Source organism: Corvus kubaryi, unplaced genomic scaffold, assembly GCF_017639235.1.
Source record: "Corvus kubaryi isolate FWS band 111438036 unplaced genomic scaffold, C.kubaryi_AGA036_p1.0 123, whole genome shotgun sequence".
Taxonomy (NCBI): Eukaryota; Metazoa; Chordata; class Aves; order Passeriformes; family Corvidae; genus Corvus; species Corvus kubaryi.
Window position 1 is genome coordinate 209092 of NW_024580658.1, and position 18495 is coordinate 227586.

Sequence of the window (18495 nt, forward strand, 5' to 3'; positions counted from 1 at the left end):
TGGAGCACTCTGCCCTTTGACCTTGCCAAGTTGTTCTCTCCAGCAGAAATTCCTACCCCAGGGTATTTTTTTCCACCCAGCTTCCTACCACCCTTGCATTGTATGAGTTCTTTACCCATCATGCATCCTGTACACTACAGGTCCAGCAACATGGGCAATGGCAACCTCCAAACCAGACATCATGATCATCCTGTTGAGCAAGCTGATGGAGGAAGGAGACATGTTTTATAAGGTGAGATGGGTGGGTCTGGGGACATGGAACAGATGCAACTTGCAGCATCAGTTGGTATGAGGTTTTGGCTGTGTTAGGTCAGTGGTTGGTCCTCCCCAGCCTGAATGGCTCTGTGATTCTAGTGCTGCTGCCTTAACCCATGGCAAGTAAAAGCTCCCCCTCACAGCGTTCCTTGTGTTCCAAATCGTGTGGTTTTGGTTAGTGGGGTTGGAGAAGGGGGGATTGATTGCCCAAATCTGTAATGAAGCTGAAGCAAAGCCAAGTTGCTCTGGATTTGAGCCAGCACTTCATTTCCTCTTTGAAAACAGCAGGACCCAAGTGTCTGTTGGGAGTGCTGCTGCTGCCATTGCATCAGGTCTGGCAGCTTTGTCATTACCTAGGCTCACTGTTGGGGATCAAGGCAACGGGATAGAACATCCCAGAAAAACTCCTGGAATAAACTTTTTGCAGTGAAAACAGATTGTCAGGACACAGCTGGCTTTGTCATGTCCTTTAGCCCATGGGAGACATTCCACTGTTACAGTTAGGGAGTCTTTTTCTGTTGTGTGTTTGTTTCAAGCCGATCTTTAAAACCTGGAGATTTGCACAGACACAGAAAATGTGCAAGTACAACAATGATTCACTGTGAGGCTCTAAGGGTGAAGCAGAAAATATGCAAAGCTGGCATTGTAATTGGAGTTATCTGCCAGAGATACATGATACAGCTGAGAAACCTGAGTCTACAAGATTTTAAAACTCTCTATTTGTAGCTGCAAAATTTATGTCTGGGTCACAAGGAGCTGTGTGTGTCCTAGATCCCATCCTGCCCTCTTTCTCTCACCCTGGCTGTCAGCTGTCCCCGTTCAGGGTGCACATCATCCCATCCCAAAATTAGTTGCCCAAAATAGGAAAGATGAGTCACCTTTGAAGGTGACTGTTGTTGCATACCAATAATTGTAAATGGAACCCAGTTAACAGACTTAGATGTAGACTTTTAAACATCTGAAGTCCAGGGAGGTGAGTCTCACCCCGTTTGTCCAAGTTCAGAGCCACGGCAGTGCCATAACATTTATCTTTGCTATTGCAGAGGCTTCTCTGAGCCCCAGAGCTCCACCCAAAGTCCCAGAGTTTGTGTTCCTTCTGCTCCTGGATGTGTATTAAGCTTTGGGTGGAGGGTGTTTTCCAGGAATGGGTAACTGATCACCCAGCTCAAAAGACCATCCAGCCAGGAGCCAGATGGAGTTGTATCGAGTTAACACTATTTCTCCATGTTTCCTGCTGTAGTGTGACAGCTCTGTATGAAGTGGGAGATCTCAACTTGTGCAAGGCATCTGCCTTTCCAGCTCAGATGTTCCCTTAATCAAATGTTCTGCCTTTCCTTTCTAGGAAAGAGCTAAATAGTGAAGTTGCACTTCCTTAGCCACCTAAAACATTGGTGGGGCTGGTGAGTGAGTTCTCTGCAGGGAAGTAAACTCAACCCAAGGATGAGTTTTGACGTGTTTTGTTTCTAATAGAAAGGTAAAGTGAAAGAGGCTGCCCAGCGCTACCAGTATGCTCTGAAAAAATTCCCCAGAGAAGGGTTTGGAGAAGACCTGAAAACCTTCCGAGAGCTGAAGGTGTCACTGCTTCTCAACCTCTCCCGGTGTCGAAGGAAAATGAACGTAAGTGTCCCCTCTTTTCATGGCCTTGAGCACAGCCCGACAGCTTTGTGCCTCTGCAGAGACGTGTCCACCCCTAATCATGCTGTGGCTTCTCAGACCTCTCCTGTAACCTGGTTGTCCTTCACAGAGCACTGGCATTTTGTAATTCCAAAGCAGTAATGATTTAATATGCATTTCAGTTGATTAAAAATTCATTACTATGTTTATAGCTCTTTGAATTTTTTATTACTCCCTTTTGATGATGATGTTCACATCGTCACATGGGGGTGGAGGCATTTTCCAGATTTCTGGGGCAGCAGTGAGGAGGAGCCAGGAGAGGTGCTCCTTTGAATACTAATAAATTTCAAATGAAGGAGCATATGCTTAGGGGGTTAGCACTTCCCCAGGGCAGTGACTCATCCAGAAACACCCCCACAAGACTCCTTCTCATCCCAGAACTTCCAGATCCCTGTCAGTCTCCCCACTCCCATCTGGCAGCATCCAGCAACCAGCTCGTGCAGATGCCTGTTTTGCCAGCACACAAATGCCACCTTCCCTGGCTCGGCATGCAGGGGCTTTCACCTCCACAAATTAAAGTCCCCATAAACTCAAAAAGCGACATTGCCGAAGTCATGAGCCAGCAAAGGTTACACTGGAGGAGAAGGAGCTTTGGGGACACCGTTTCTTTTTCTGTGAGGAAGAAAGATGGAAAACAATGGGAGTAAAATCTTAATGCTGGTGAACAAACACAGTTTGGAGAAAAAGTGTGAACCTTCTCTTTAAACCAGCCAATTTTCAGCTAAGCAACTCCAGCTCTTGTCCTGTGCTTTGAGGACAAGATTTTTGGTTTATCATTAGCTGGGGAATGCCAGGTTTTGTGAGGAAAAATTCAAGAGGGTTGTAATTGCTCCTGCAGTTTTTGCACCTATAGATGAGGCCATAAAGGTACCTGTCTCATGACTGCATTCCCAATTCAGTCTGTTGGACAATAACTCCTCAGTAACTGCTACTGCAGGTCAAACAGAAGTATAAAAGCTTCCCCAGGCAGGGCATGCCCATAGCAAGAGTTGGCTTCACAAGTTTTTGAACAAATCAGGAGCAGCCCTATTCAGTCCTTTCTCCCAGAGCTGCTCAGGTCATAGCCCAGTGCAGCAGTCCAAAGCAGTGTTTGGATGTGAGATGGAATCCTCCCCACCAGGAGGAGTTCTCCTTCACAAGTGCTGAGCTTAGCTGAGCTTAGTGGGATGTGTAGCGTTCAGGACAAGGAGGGTGGTGACAGGGTCTGTACCAGAGCTGATAGTCTGGTCTCACAGCACTGCCCCTGGAAAGCAGCCAGAGCAGTCCCCTCTGCCTGCTCCCAAACTCTCCTCCCAGGTGAGCTGTCGTGGAGAAGTGAGGAACAGTGGGACTGATAGGAGACCTTTGCCAGGCAAGTCGTGTTTGTAGCTAATGCAGCCCTGCCCTTCACAGGCAGTTTTCTTGAGCCCCTCGAAGAATGTCAGTGCGTTCAGGGAAGCAGAAGGGCATGGGAAAGGTTTCCTATTGCCTTCAACTATGGAAAAAAATCATTCGTGAGATAACATTCCAGCCTCTGCAAGACCAGATGTTTCCTCAAGACTGTAGGTTGTTGGAGAGGGATTTACATGCACTTGTTGGGGACACAATGAGGCTTGCTGGCCTCAGTGGGTGATGACAGCAACTTGCGTTAACCACGCTTGAGTCTTTGGAAATGCCATCATAGCTCCCTGTCTGTAAATGATGTTGAATCCGTGTGAAACATTCCAATGCCATTGAGTTTTCTATGCAATATGAAAAAAAAAGTCCATACTAAGTTTGTTTTCTTCCCATGCTGTATGTATTTTTGTTTCTAAATTTATTCAGTTAACTTACCTGCACACCTATTCAAATGGCAGGATTTTGGAATGGCGGAGGAATTTGCCACTAAAGCACTGGAGCTGAAACCGAAATCTTACGAAGCTTACTATGCAAGAGCAAGGGCCAAACGCAGCAGCAGGTGAGGAGGGACAGAGAGACGGGTGTGAGGGGCCAGTCTCTGTGAGCCTGGCACATCAGCTGTGGGCACCCACCCTGCAAAGCCAGGCAGTGCCCCCATGGGAAGAAATGGCCAAGGAACGTTCATTAGTGAGATCACAAACTTCCTGAACGCCAAAGTAATGCCCTCCCTCATTTGGTGATTTCTGAATCCAAATGTTTTGGGAGGTTTGTCGTAGTGGAACTTTGTCTGGACATCTTACAACACCGGAGACCTGGACACCAAAGTGGGATGTTCTTTGTTTCAAAGTACACTTTAGTTTGACCACAACTTGGACTCAAAGCAGAATATGGGTTATGGCCGGTGTTGTGCAAGAGGGCAGACTCATTCATCACAGTGGTCTCCTCTAGCCTTAAAATCTGTGCATCTCTGTCCTGCAGCCCTTTCTGCCCAGCAGATGCTGCTGACTAGCTGGGCAGTGGCTGCAGGCAGGCACTGGCCAGGGAGCCTCCAGCCAGAACTTGTGCCCAGAGCACTGCAGCCAGCTCCTGGAGAGCTGCAGCGCAGGGATCTCCCTTGTTCACCTACCTGCCTGAAGGCTAAAAGATATGAGATTAAATCCATTTGCCATTCCTAATGAGCAGGAGTGCTGCTTGGGAGTCGTATTCTCAAGGACTGGGCACCCTGCCACTGCATCTCTGTTTAATTGGCAGCCAGAATGTCTCACATGGCAGTGCAGGTGTGTGAGCCCCTCTGTGCAAACATCCCAGCTCAGCAGACACCACCACTGTGTGACATTCCTTGCTGGAGGCAAGTGTGGAAGTGGCCCAGCTGGTGCAGGTCCACCAGGTCCTGATGTGGGAGGTGAAGCCATAACCTTCTGTTCCACAGAGGAGCCCTGCAAGCTGAGCCACACACACACCTCATGCCTTTCCTTTAATGGTTTCCTCTGCATTGTTCCCAAAACATTATGGGGAACCTGAAGACCCATGTTCCTCTCCAGATGGTATCAGCCTCCCACATACCAGTGTCCTTTTCTCCCTGGGTCTCTCCAACAGAAACTGTCACCATTTTGGCTTTGCTTCTCCCCATCCCAGTCTATGCCCAGGAGCACCCCTGGGTAGAAGAGGAGGCTTTTCCTTCTTCCACCTAATCTTCAATGGCTTGTACAAAAGATTAGGCCGGTGTTGGGAGGTGCTGGGGGGATCACTGATAGGGAGCTTTTCCCCCATCTGGGTGGGTTTTCCCAGATCACAGTCATGTTCAAACACATAGTTTTGCTCCACAGTGAACTGTGTCCCTGTAAATGACAATCCCCTTCCCAAACCCTCACCTCCCTGTTACACCTCCTAGGCTGGCCTTTCCCACACAAAGGCTTCCCTGGGCAGCTCACAGCCTCTGGCACATTGCTTGATTCCTTCATTCCAAAGAAGTTAGCCAAATCCACTGTAAAATTGGAGAGACAAGCCTTGCCGAGAGCGCTGACCTGTGGGAGCCCCTGAGCTCTGGAGCCAGACCTGATGCTGTGTGGTCTTGGCATCAGGCAGAAGTTAAATTTTCAGTGGCGTAAGTGGTTGTAGTTCTGTCAGGGCTTGTTTACAGCAGTGGTGAGTTGGGCTTGGGGTAATCAATCTGTTGGTGTCCCCTTTGCTAACACAGAGGTGAAGCTCATGGTGGTGCTAGGGGGAGTAATTAATTGGCCCCTAACATACGCTGCAGAGGACAGGCGTGTTTGCAAGTCTGGATTGTGCCATCTCAGGACTGTTCCCTTCTTTTCCAGAATTTTCCCTCTGTTTGGATAACATAAATCCGAGGGAGGCCCATAAGGCAGCATGTGAGAGGTGCAGCAAGCAGTAGCAATCACAGATCTCTCCCTCAGTAACATGCAAAAGCCACTTTAGCCCCCTGGAATCTCTGAAAACAGCTCCATCCAAATCCAGAGTACTTTCCGTTCTCATTTCTATTCCTTTGTCAAGCAGGCAGTTTTCAGCAGCCCTGGAGGACCTGAATGAGGCCATCAAGCTGTGTCCTAACAACCGTGAGATCCAGCGGCTGCTGATGCGGGTGGAGGAGGAGTGCAGGCAGGTGCAGCAGCAGCAGCAGCAGCAGCAGCAGCAGCAGCAGCCACCACCGCCACTCCCAGCAGAGCCAGAACCCGAAGCCCAGCATGAAGAGCTGTATTCTGTGCAAGATATCTTTGAGGAGGAATACCTTGAGCAGGATGTAGAAAACGTTTCCATTGGCCTGCAGACAGAGTCCAGGCCAAACCAAGGGCTGCCCATCATCCAGAGCCCACCTCCATCTCCAGCTCACAGGGACTCAGCCTATATTTCTGGCTCACCTCTTGGCTCTCATCAGGTCTTTGATTTCAGGTCCAACAGCTCTGTGGGTTCACCGACCAGGCAGGGGTACCAGTCCACATCTCCTGCTCTGTCTCCGACACACCAAAACTCACATTACAGACCCAGTCCTCCACACACATCCCCAGCTCACCAGGGCTCCACTTACCGCTTCAGCCCCCCTCCCGTCGGAAGCCAAGGGAAGGAGTATCAGAGCCCACCACCGTCTCCCCTTCGCAGAGGCCCCCAGTACCGCGCCAGTCCCCCTGCAGAGAGCATGAGTGTTTATAGGTCCCAGTCCGGCTCCCCAGTCCGTTACCAGCAGGAACCCAGCGGGGTCACCCAGCTCCCCGGCAGACCCAAGTCTCCGCTATCCAAGATGACGCAGAGATCCTTCCAGATGCCCCAGCTCCCTGTGGCCGTGCCACAGCCAGGGCTGAGGCTGCAGCCAGCCAAGGCACAGATCGTGAGGAGCAATCAGCCCAGCTCTGCCGTCCATTCTAGTACTGTCATCCCAACTGGTGCATACAGCCAGGTTGCCCACTCGATGGCCAGCAAGTACCAGTCATCATCAGGGGACGTGGGGGTCAGCCAGAGCCGACTGGTCTACCAGGGCTCCATCGGGGGCATCGTGGGTGACAGCAGGCCCGTGCAGCACGTACAGGCGAGTCTCAGCGCCGGAGCCATCTGTCAGCACGGAGGGCTGGCCAAAGAAGACCTTCCACAGAGACCATCCTCAGCATACAGAGGGGGGATGAGATACAGCCAGACGCCTCAGATTGGGCGAAGCCAGTCCGCCTCCTACTATCCGGTGTGCCACTCGAAGCTTGACCTGGAGCGTTCTTCCCTCCCGGCCAACCAGCTGGGCTCTCCAGATGTGTCTCATCTCATAAGAAGGCCCATCACAGTCAATCCCAGCGAAATCAAGCCTCACCCACCGACTCCAAGGCCTCTACTCCACTCTCAGAGCGTTGGCCTCCGCTTTTCCCCTTCCAGCAATAGCATCTCCTCCACCTCCAACCTGACTCCCAACTTTCGCCCCTCTGCTTCAATTCAGCAAATGGAGATTCCCCTCAAGCCAGCCTACGACAGATCATGCGATGAGCTGTCTCCAGTCTCGCCCACACAGGGGGGCTACCCCAGTGAGCCAGCCCGTTCCCGGACCACGCCATTCATGGGAATCATAGATAAAACTGCTCGGACTCAGCAGTACCCCCATCTCCATCAGCAGAACCGGACCTGGGCTGTGTCATCAGTGGACACTGTCATTAGTCCTACGTCTCCTGGCAATCTGCCCCAGCCAGAATCCTTTAGCCCACCCTCTTCAATCAGCAACATTGCCTTTTATAACAAAACCAACAATGCACAGAATGGCCATTTGCTAGAGGAGGACTATTACAGCCCCCATGGGATGCTGGCCAATGGGTCCCGAGGAGACCTCCTGGAGAGAGTCACCCAAGCCTCCTCATACCCCGACGTCAAGGTGGCAAGGACGCTGCCCGTGGCACAGGCCTACCAGGATAACCTGTACAGGCAGCTCTCCAGGGACTCCAGGCAAGGGCAGACGTCCCCAATCAAACCAAAGAGACCATTTGTGGAGTCTAATGTGTAAAAGACACTTGTTGGAGTGAGACCTTCATGTTTTCAGCACACACTTCCAAGCTTGATTTCCATGCATATTATTATAATTATTATTATTTTTATTTTTATTTCTCTTGGGTAGCTACATGACCAAGTTTCTCCGGTACTTTATGTGGTGGTCAGACAGCCATGCACGTGCTCCAGCCCTTTCGTTCCCTAGCTGACTTTGAAGCCAACATCAGCCGAGCCAGTATCATTTGCCCAATTCCAGCAAAGTTCCAACCAGGATATCTTAGTCCATGGTGCGGGGTGGTCCAGAGATATCCCTACGCAGCAGGAGGTAACCAGCTCTTTTTCAAGAGACAACTGCCGTGGATTTAGATTGGTTTGTTTTGTCTCAATGATCTCTTACTCAACTCTGATGGGAATTCCTAGGGAATTCCACAAGAGCCTTTCCCAAGGCTGCATCCACAGGTCCCCGTGCCAGCCAGCTCATTTGGCTCTTTGCCCCAAAGAGCAGATTGCCCTCGGTGATGTGATTTAACACCAGTAGCTATGCACAGCACCCACAACACCCATCCTGATTCTGCTGGTTTACAGCGCTTTCCTTCCTTATTTAACTTGTCATCGGCCAGAAGGCATGGGGATCACACAGCACTTTGCTGCTTTCCAAGTACCTACCAGGTGCCCTCACACTGATTCCTTTGCTCTGGGGCATTTTACAAGCATTGAAGGATTAAGGTTGGCCCATTGTTATGTGTTTTAATCAGCCAAGGGAATTGGCCAGGGACTTCTTGTGCATGAACTGGGATTGCACTAACTTCTTCACACTGTTGGCAGACTGCACCTCACCCACAGCATTTGCATGGGGCAAGTTAGTGTTCATCTGGGGGGCATTTATCACTTGTAAGGAAAAGCAAAAATCTGACTTACAAAATGACATTCAAAGAGGAAAATTGCAATTCTTAATTTTTTTTACATTTTTTTATTATGAGGATGTAGAACATGGCATGGTGGTCCCAAAAGAGGAAGGGTCTTTCTGCAGTCCCAGCCCTGCAGCATCCCTTCCCTCTGGCTCACTCCTGACAGGGAGCAGGGGCTGTAGCAAGGGCTGTGCTCCTCTAAGATCCTCTGTTCCTGCAGTCCTGGAAAGGGACACCATGTTCCATATCTGTACATGGTGGAGACCATGTGTTGCTTTTTGAGAAGCTGTAGTTAAGAGAGACCTATTTATAATTTATTTATGTTATCTATTTCAGGACATTTTCCAGTTCGGGTTGGGTTTTTTCTATTATTTTCGGTTTTGTAATCAAATGCAGGTCACATGAAGATGGCATGAAAAGCAGGAGCCAGTTCCAAAATCCTTTTTGTAGGAGTTTCAATAATTTTTCAATTATTTGCTGAAAATTTCTTTTGCGGTGGGGGGAAGAACTTCCTTTACTGATTCCTTTATTCCTGGGTGGGTTTGTAATCTGCCTTTTCCGTTCCTGAGGGTGAAGGGTGGGATGTCAGGAGGGAGAGTGGTAACGCTGTAGCTTGTTTTAAAGCAAACTAGTGCCTGTTGCCCAATGCCAAACCTCACTCATATCAACTCTTCGGAGCAATTCAGTGCTGAGCAGGGGAGCGATACCTTCGGGGTCTCCAAAGGGCTACTGCGAATCGATTGCAAGACTTCCTGAACCAAATCACGGCTCCAACCTGCGCTGGTGTGAGAGAGCATATCCCAGTGCCACACCATTGCAGCTGCACCCATTCACACCAGCTCAGGACAGGGTCCACAACTCTTTAAGCAAACCCTGGCTTCGATGGGGCTTTTTTTTCCCCCTGTGTGTGGCTCAGCACATCTCGTTGCTATTTAATTGCCTAATTTGCTCAGAGCAAGCTGGGACATGCACACCTTGGGCCAGGGGAGGCTTGTGTCTCATAGACATATGGAGAGCATTTGGAAGGGGGGGTTCCTCTGTGAGTTTTGGCGATTTTGGGGCTCTCTTGGGGCATTTGGTCTTTGCCAAAGCCACTATTTGGATTGAGGTTGGTGTTTTCTTCCTTGAGGTGCAACCCAGTGCTGACTCTTTGCTTTATCCCAGGGCTCTGTAAAATGGAGGGGCTGGCTAGGACCCCCTTGATGGGGTGGGTCCCCCTTGGGGACACCCAGCTCTGTGCACTGTTTCTCCCCTTGCAAATGGGGTGTGATGGTTTTCTTTCCTCTTTTTTGAAACAACATGCTCTGTTTTGTAAGGAAGAACCAATTTCTCCTTTGCATCCCACACACCCATAGCTGGGAGACGTATCCTGGGTCTGGAGCAGCATCAGTCACTTTGCTCAGCGCCTCACATCCTCCAGCTTTCTGCCTGAGTGAGTGGCTTCCTACCTTTAGTTGCTTCTTTGAAAGGAAAAAGTAACCCAGTTGAGCCCTGTCCCTGTTTTATCCGGCTGAGTGAGACACACTGTGGCTGTCAGTGGCTCCTCTCCACTGCAACGCCAGCAGGGTGGTCCAGGAGCAGTAACAGGAGAACTGCCCTTGCTTTGCTTTGCTTTGCTTTTGCTCCTCACTGCCTTGTGCTCCCAGTCCTGTCCTTCAAAGCATCCCCTCACAGTAACTTTTCAGTTTCTGTAGATGTTTTAAGGGAAAGAGAAAACAGCTCACACTTTTAACACAACCACAAATTTGAAGAAGGCTTGAAACACTGCGGCGTGCAGGTTTTTTCACAATTCCACGTGTTACATTTTTCACAGAATTCTTGCACTAATGGTTTTCCATCTGTTCTCTCTGTAAATGGGTGCACTTTACTGTTTGAATTTGTTACTATGATAAATACTGGATATTTAAGCGTGAGTAGTGTCTTCATTAGAAAATAGCAAAACAGCTCATGTCTCTTAGTGTATTTTTAAAAAAAAAAAGAAAAAGAAAAGAAACAAAGCAATGAATAATAACATTTATAGCACAAGAACTGACTCCTGTATATAAGCATCAACAGATTGAGTAATTTTTGAATACAATATTCTTTGCAGTGGTTTTAAAGCACTTCCCCAGCAATTCTCTTAGGGACAGTCAAGGCAGGATGGCTGCTGTGGTCACTGGGTAAGAAGCACATTGCTTCCTGGAAAAGCTGTTCTTCCTCAGTCCCCTGTGTCTTCAAAGTCATGATTTGGGCTTTGCATGAGGAGAAGCAGGGGTCATTCTGTGTTGTGCTGGCATGGCCCCATTGGGCTTGGGAGAGCACAAGGTCAGATCTCACCCTGAAGGCCCTTCATCCTCTGCTCTTGGATCTAGGTCTGACAAGCCCAGGCCACACTGTGGGATCACACTCAGTTTCAGACAGTGTGCCGTTCTGTACATCTGTGCTACATATTTAATTACTCTTTGAGTAATTAAGATGCAGGACAGTGCAGCCAGCTGGTGCCTTCATGCCCTCCCAGCTGCAGTGGTACCACTGGCAAGCCCCATCTTTGAGCAAGTAGGATTTTGGGTGCACCTAGTAAAGCAGGTTCTTGATGACATTGAAACTCCAGTTTTAGTTCTTGGGGTGCATGGGGAAGGCAATGCCAAAAGTGATGCTGAAGCACTTTCTTTAGCCAGCTTTCCCACCAGGTGTCTCTCGTCCTCACCTGTGGCTGCTCCGAGTGTGTCGCCGCAGAGCTGGAATCTTCTCTCCCAGCATCAGGTGTGGGTGTCTGCCCCATCCCTCAGTGGAGATTCATTGGCTCTTGTTTTCCTCCCAGGTCAGAAGGATGTTGTGGTCCCAGGGGAGGGGACACCCACCCAGTGAGGGGTCTGCAGGGTCCCCCCAGCCAGGCTGGGAGTGGCATCAGAGGGCTTTGGACATAGTCTTGAGTGGGCATCAAAGTGCTTAGGAAAGTGAGGGTTTTACAAAGACAGATCCTTTAGGATCGATCTCCAAAGAAGGCACAGCCTGAGCTGCCTTCTCTGTGTCACTGTTTGGGAGGACTGTGCTGGCTCCAGCAATCTGAGATGTGTGTCTGTGCATCTGTCTGCCTGCTGTGGCACCAGTGCCCAGCTGGGTCTGTCCGAGCACTGAACTTTTTGGTTATTTTTCTTTAACCTGGCTGTAAAGAAAACCATGTGGCTGGTGTGAACACATGCGCGTGCGTGTGCCAAACACTGGAGTCATACTGGGATTAGGTCTGGAACCAGGGTGGGTAGTAAACTGGGAGTAATTCAGGCCCCTTTACAAAGGTTGCTGTATATTCAGGGTTACCCAGGAGAAGTCTAGCTAAAACCGAAGTGCCAGCTCCGCCTTACCTAGAGAACCAAGCAAGCCGGCGTGCCTGCTCGTCCTCCGCCTTCCTCGTCTGCGGGGGTCCACAGTGAGCTGTCACGAGCTCCTTGGTGGTTGTACTTTGCTGTAGTCTTGGGAATTCAAGATAACTCTTCTGCCGGGATATTGGTGTTTACCCAAGGGCTTAGGGGAAGAGCTGCTGTACCTGCTGGGACCTCTGCAAATCAATGCCTTCACCCCGTGCCAGCTGCACTGCGCAGGCTGGTGGGGGGTGTGTTGGACACAAAGCACAATGGTTGAAAGTGAATCTCCGTTTTTTTTCAGCTTTGTGTGAATAATTGCTGGATTTTCATTCAATCAAACTCTTTTTTCTAATATAAACCACTAAGGGCTCAATTCTTTAGCAAGATGCATTCGTGTCCAACTCTTGACTATACAGCTGGATCTCTCCACAACTGGTACAGACCAACCCAAGAGGAGCACAGCGAGCACGGCCGTCACCGGGAAAAGCCAACAGACACCCAACCCACCCACCATATCCTTCCTCCTGCCATTTTCTAACTCACAGTACTGGGGAGTGAGCAGCCGGGTCCCATCTGAGGGGATTGCATCCCAGGGTTGTGAAAACAGAGGGCTGCTTTGCCAAAAGACTTTGTCCCTTTGGGTGATGCTGTCCAGGGACAGCAGTGGGGAGGCAAGTCAGGCTCGGGATGGGTAGGTGGGAAAGCCTCGTGCCCATGGAGCTGGATCCCCACAGTTCTGCCTCACTGTGCACTGCTCAGCCAGCCACTGAGAGCAGCACTGTGTGCTACATAAAGTCCATTGTGTCACTAGACCGATAACCCAGAGACTCGTGTGGACTCTGCCAGTACTGCCGGGCTCATCCCTGTCCAGCCTTTTCTTTGCCATAGTGTTGCATTTAGTGTTCCATCTCCTTTCTGTCTTCACATCCGAGAGGCTCTGAGTTGGGTACAAACACGTCCAGTACACCCACCTTGTGCTTTGTACAACTCCCTGGTTGCCATCCTCTGAGACACTTGCTGGGAAGATCTTTAAGACACTTAAATTTTCCTTTAGCTTTTCTATAATTCTGATGTAAAGGACTTCCTCTCTGTACAGTATATTATCCAATGCATGTTCTGTTCTCTGATATATTGAACACCACACAGTTGTGATATTGTGCAGTGGGAAGAGCAGCCCCTGCCAACAGCAGAGGCCTTCGCCTCTCATCTCTAAGGAAAGAAGAAAACATATTTTTTCCTTTGCTGTATTTGCTTGAGCAGAGTTTTCTTGTCTGTACATGTGAGCTGTGAGATAGATGTGAAAAGTTCAAAAGAATGCATTTCCCCCCCAATGTATACAGATTGTAATCTGTACAATGAAAACTGTATGTATGAAAAAATGTACTTATTTATAAATGGTTAACACTTGGAAATTGTGTCTGGGCGGCTGTTTTTCCCACACTGGGGTCAGTGAAGGAGTGTTCTGATGCTTCTCACAGTCATTGCATGGGGGTGGGGACAGGGACCTGGGAACCACCAGGAGCAGGAGGCGACAGAGGCAGCATTACTGCTGCCACCGGCAAAAGGCATATAATAATATAGTGTGTAATAATTATACCATCCAGTGCATGGCCAGAGCCTGGAGATGTCCCCCTGGGGTCCTTCACACAGCCACCACTGAGGTCTGCAGTGCTGGACAGGACAATCCCACCCCTAACATCCACCCATCCTCCCCAGCCGCTCAGGCAGCTCCTCTCCCAGCCACCCTCGGGATGTAGGAACTCAGGGGTACCCCACAACTGTGATGGGGGGGCAGTCAGGAGGAGGACAGGATTAGCTGCAAACATTTATTAGGTTGGGAGCATTCACTGAGCAAACACATCATGCATGGGGAGAAAACACTTCAGACACGAAGCTGCCGAACCTGCACAAGCATAAGGTCGCTCCTGGAGAGCCCTTTAGGGGAGCGTCCCCCACAAGTGGCCATGCTGGAGGGTGAGGGGCTGCCAGTGAGTGGGACATCCCGGGGGGGCAAACATCCCCTCTGCCCACTGGGAACAGGCCATAGGCTTTGGCTGCCCACAGGGTGGAAATCTGTGCTCCCACTCCCTGTCCCCAGAGGAGAGAAGAGCCTGGAGACCCCTCTCCTTCATACCCCTGCCAGCCCCTGCCCCGCCCACAGCACTGCCATTCCCACAGAGCTGGGACGCGTTTGGGGGTCGCCAGGGGCTGGGGAGGGGAGAGCTAAGGATGATTAAGGCCAAGCAAGGCTGAGTCCAGAGGGCATCATTGCACCAAGCATGTCCTTCCCCAGCTGTTGTCGTCACCCAGGGCTGGGCAGAGATGCAAACCACCAGGGACAGGGTGCACAGGAACATTTCAGACGTCACAAGGAGCCCGTGCCGGAGACCAGGAGCTGGGGATGTCACTGGCTGCCACCACTGGGGCTCTCGCCCTCTGTCAGGGTCTTGAAGTCCATGGACAAGGCCATCTCCTCGGCCAGTGGCGGGCGCTTCCACTCCTCCCGTGTCAGCACGTAGCACACCACCAGCCCGAAGGCCACCAGCAGCACCCCCAGGGTGTTGGCCAGGATGCCCTCGGGCACAAAGTGGCTATAGGAATCACTGTGGGGGTGGAGAGGGATGCTCAAGCCTTAAGAGATGGGTGGCCTGTCCCTACCCTGGCTGGGACCCTCTACTCATCCTCATCCTCATCCTCATCCTTCAGGCACACACCTTGGGAAAGGTCCCTTCCCCCAAATCAGAGCAAGAGAGGAATGTCGGTGTTTTGCTCACTTTGAGGAGAGACACTTGGTGGCAGCAGATGAACCTGGTGGCACAATCCTGTACTAGGGCTAGAGGCAGCCCAGTACCCTCCCTGCCAGAGGGAAATGGCTCCTGGGGTGCCCCATAGCCCTGTCCCCCCAGTGCTGGGGCTGTGGGGACCCCAGTGTGCAGCTGGGGCCATCTCTGTGTCCTCCAGCTGTGAGGGCAGAGGCCTTAGGGACATGAGTGTCCTGGGTGGTTCTGCAAACACCTGGACACAAGGAGGTGGCACTGGGCATTTTATCGACATTCCCAAAGAAAGCTGTTGCAGGATGCAGGCCCTTGTTAAACATCATCTGGTAAGTGACTCAGCAGCAGCAGAAATAAAGACCTCGAGGGGAGATTTAAGAGCCACAGATTGAGCAGGGACTGGGGCACCCCCCCACCCCAGCTTGGTCACCCACCTGATTTTGAAGAGGAGCATCTCAGTGATGCCCAACAAGCAGGACGTGATGGAGAGGATGAAGAGGGTGATGCCAAAGAAGATGTGCTGGGGCTTGTACTGTCCTCTCACTGAGGAGGCACCAGGGAACAGAAAGAAACCACAGCCCAGGAGCCACTGTGGGGACACGGGGATGTCACAGGCTCTGCGGAGTCCCTCCCCTCCCGGGGGCCCAGGAGCTCCGCAGCCCTCACCTGCAGGAGGTAGAGCACAAAGGTAGCCATTCCACACCAGGAGTGCAGGCTGTACATGTTGGGGATGCCCTTGGTGCGGTGCGACTCAAAGACAGCGATGATGCCTGCAGAGAAGGGCCTGTCACCCACCCCCAGGGCCACATCCTGCCCCATCCACCCCCCTCAGCCCGGCACTCACCCACGAGGGCGATGACCAGTGCCAGGCCGTGGAGCAGCGCGTGCAGCGCCTTGGTGGAGCGCTTGGCTTCGTGCCTGAACACCCGGTACACGAGGAGAGCTGCACAGAGAGGGTACCTGAGCATGCACAGGGACCCCCCACCTCCCTGGGTGGCACCCAGCATCGCCCAGTGATACTGGAGCACCTTCCCCGTGTCTTTTGTCACCACTTCGTCCCCTTTGTTCCCTGCCCAAGCACAGCTCCAGGCTTTGGAGGCTGCAGCTGGGACAGGGCACGTGTCCCACCATCCTGCTCACCGTCACCTTGGAGGAACACCATGCCCAGCACCATGCACAGGGGGTGGGCGTTGAACTGGAGGGGGCTGTGCCAGGCCACGCCGCCCCGGTAGCGGCCCAGCCAGGCACCTGTGGTGGCCAGGAGCGTCAGGCCCAGCAGCTGCGACACGGCCACGTACGCCGAGAGCCCGGTGGGGCTGGTGGGCGGCGGGGCCCCGTCCATGGCAGCCTGCAGGGACAGAGAGGAGGGGGGAGCGAAGCCACAGCGGCCCCAGTGACAGCAGGTCCCGGCTGGCCGGACCTCGGGTAGGGTCCTGCTCCGAGCAGCGTCCGGCCCCGTCCGCTCCACCCTCACCTGCCCCGGAGCCAGGCGCTTCCTGCTCCCGCTGCGTCACCCACACCTGGAGGTGGCTCCCAGCCGCCACGGCACACCCACCCCCGTGCTCCTGCGCCTCCTGCCTGCCCCTGCACTCCTGTCCAATCCTCCCGGCCCCGCCTGCCTGCTCCTGGCCTTCCCAACCTTCCTGCTCCTGCCACCCTGCTCCTGTCCTTTTTCCCAACCCTCCTGCCCCTGCCTTTGCCCTGCCTGCCCCCTTCCTCCTGCCCCAGCCCTCCTGCCACAACCGTCCGTCCATCTGTACCCCTCCACCCTTGTCCCTCTGTGCCTGTCCCTGCCTCCATCCTTTTCATCTCCATCCCTCCAACACTGTCCCTCCATCCCCATCCCTCCATCCCCATCCCTCCCATCTCATGTCCCACCTTCACCCCCTTCCCAGCCCACCCAGACCCCCACAACAACCCCCAAACCCTGATACAGGAAGGCAGCACAGGGGCAAGCAAGGGACCCCCTCCATGACAAAAGCAATGGCCCCTGGGGACGTGGGGCTGAGTGAATGTCTGTGCTGGTGCGGGGGACAAACACATGGTGTCACCCAACCACAGCTACACCAGAGACCCTTCCCATGGCCCCCACAACTCACCTGCGTTGTGCTTTGTGCTGGGTTATCCCTCGATGGATTAGAGCCACCTCCACCACTGTCACAGCCACCTCTCCTTTTCCCTGTCACCCAGAGCCAGCTGGTCCTAGTCCCAGGGTCCAACGTCCCCACTCTGCCCCAGCCCCGCTGCACTGCCTCTGGGGAGGAGCCCCCTGCCAGCTGTGGCAGACGGACCCATGGTGCTGCCAGGACCGGGGGAGCGTGGAGAAGGGCAATGCATTAAGACCACGCACACACTTTATTCCCAGCCACCTTTATTGGATCAGCCAGATAAGTGGGTTAAGGGAATTGGTTTATCCCATTAAGTTGCACTGCAAAGGCCGCCTGTGTCCAGTCTCACTGCCTGGGGCCATGGGGTGCTCTGTGGGACGGGAAGGGGGACCAGGCTGGGGGGGACAGAAAGAGGCACTGGCTCCCCCCATATCACAACAGCCTCCCCCAAACTGTCATCACGCCAAGAGGCTGCTGGTACCTCCAGAGATCCCAGATGGGGATCCATATAACCCGGTCCTGCCCTCCCACCAGATGCAAACATCTGGCCCTGCTGGCACTCACACAGGGCAAACACAGTCCCCAATAGCACCGAGGATGGAGGGACAGGGAACGAACACCCCCAGACACAGGCCCTGGCAGTGGGACACAGGCTGTGCCTGTTGGGAAAGGGATCTTCTGAGTTGCCCATTACCCACCACTGAGTGCTGGGAAAGCTGGAGGTGACTGGACCTCTTCACCAGGACCTGCCTGTTCCCCTCCCAACCTCGGTTCCCCCGGCAGCCCCAAGCACAGCCCCAGTTCCCCCCTCCCAGGGCAAATCCAGTGCGCCTTACTTTTCGTGGTTTTTTTTCTCTGGTTAAATCTGGTTAACCCACGTGCCCTGGAGGGGAGGATGCCGTATGCACATTCCACAGCCCGGCAGCCCCTCACTGCGGCCTCTGGCTGGGACTCTCCAAAATCCCAGGGGGGTCTCAGGGACTGTCTCTGCTCTCGATGGGGGCTATAGGCTCATGCAGAGGCGGGGATTCACTCCAGTTCATAGCTGAGGAGGGTCTAAGCGATGTATTGGGGGCATTGGAGGCAGACACCCAAGCAGCTCCCCCGTGTCCCCCAACCCTACCTGTGGGTGCCGGGTGGTGCTGCCTGTGCCAGGCCCAGCGGTGACAATGTCTGAGCAGGGACACGGCCACCGCGTTGGCACGGCAACGGAGCGATGACAAAGCGAGGGGGAGCTGCACCCCCGGCATCGCTGCAGAGGGAGGGTGTCACCGCAGGCAGGAGCGGAGGCAGGGGGGCTCCAAAAGTGAGAGGGAGATCACCGTGAAGTGGGATCTGTGTACTCAGTCCCCAAGCAGATGAGTCACTAACAGCGTGTGTGACACACCTCCACCCCTGGCTGTTCCAGGCACCCACCTGAGCCCCTGCACCCTGTGACACCCCAGCCCCAAAAAGGCCAGGATGCGCCAGGCCCTGCCGGGTCAGCCCAGGGACTATTCCCTGCACAACCCCAGCGACTGTCCCCTGCACAGGGGCTTTGTCACCATTTGTCTTTGGGCCTTGCACGGCTCTGGCTCATCCCTGC

General features: G+C 52.8%; 2 protein-coding genes across 15 annotated transcripts in view; one reads left to right on the plus strand and one right to left on the minus strand.

Annotated features, from left to right (window-relative positions):
* TANC2 (tetratricopeptide repeat, ankyrin repeat and coiled-coil containing 2) overlaps positions 1 to 13440 on the plus strand; it is a 196021-nt gene extending 182581 nt beyond the window's left edge. For all 11 annotated transcript variants that reach the window (XM_042049071.1, XM_042048993.1, XM_042049277.1 and 8 more), the window contains 4 exons: positions 141 to 232; positions 1726 to 1872; positions 3765 to 3865; positions 5824 to 13440. In XM_042049071.1, the coding sequence (XP_041905005.1) occupies positions 141 to 232; positions 1726 to 1872; positions 3765 to 3865; positions 5824 to 7795 (2312 nt within the window). In that variant the 3' untranslated portion in view covers positions 7796 to 13440. The remainder of the gene's footprint in view (positions 1 to 140; positions 233 to 1725; positions 1873 to 3764; positions 3866 to 5823) is intronic.
* A 400-nt stretch (positions 13441 to 13840) lies between these two features.
* LOC121675007 (transmembrane ascorbate-dependent reductase CYB561) lies at positions 13841 to 18175 on the minus strand. 4 transcript variants are annotated; one of them, XM_042050152.1, is made up of 7 exons: positions 18034 to 18175; positions 16902 to 17101; positions 15943 to 16150; positions 15647 to 15745; positions 15469 to 15572; positions 15237 to 15391; positions 13841 to 14631 (listed from the first exon to the last, which is right to left on the minus strand). In XM_042050152.1, the coding sequence occupies exons 1-7, from the start codon at positions 18158 to 18160 to the stop codon at positions 14433 to 14435; spliced, it is 1092 nt and encodes a 363-aa protein (XP_041906086.1). In that variant the 5' UTR covers positions 18161 to 18175; the 3' UTR covers positions 13841 to 14432. The 4 variants fall into 4 exon arrangements, with proteins under 4 accessions (XP_041906086.1, XP_041905988.1, XP_041905914.1 ...); XM_042050054.1 differs by lacking the exon at positions 13841 to 14631 and adding an exon at positions 14638 to 15113 and having other exon boundaries at positions 16902 to 16981; XM_042049980.1 differs by lacking the exon at positions 13841 to 14631 and adding an exon at positions 14638 to 15113.
* Positions 18176 to 18495: the final 320 nt, after the last annotated feature.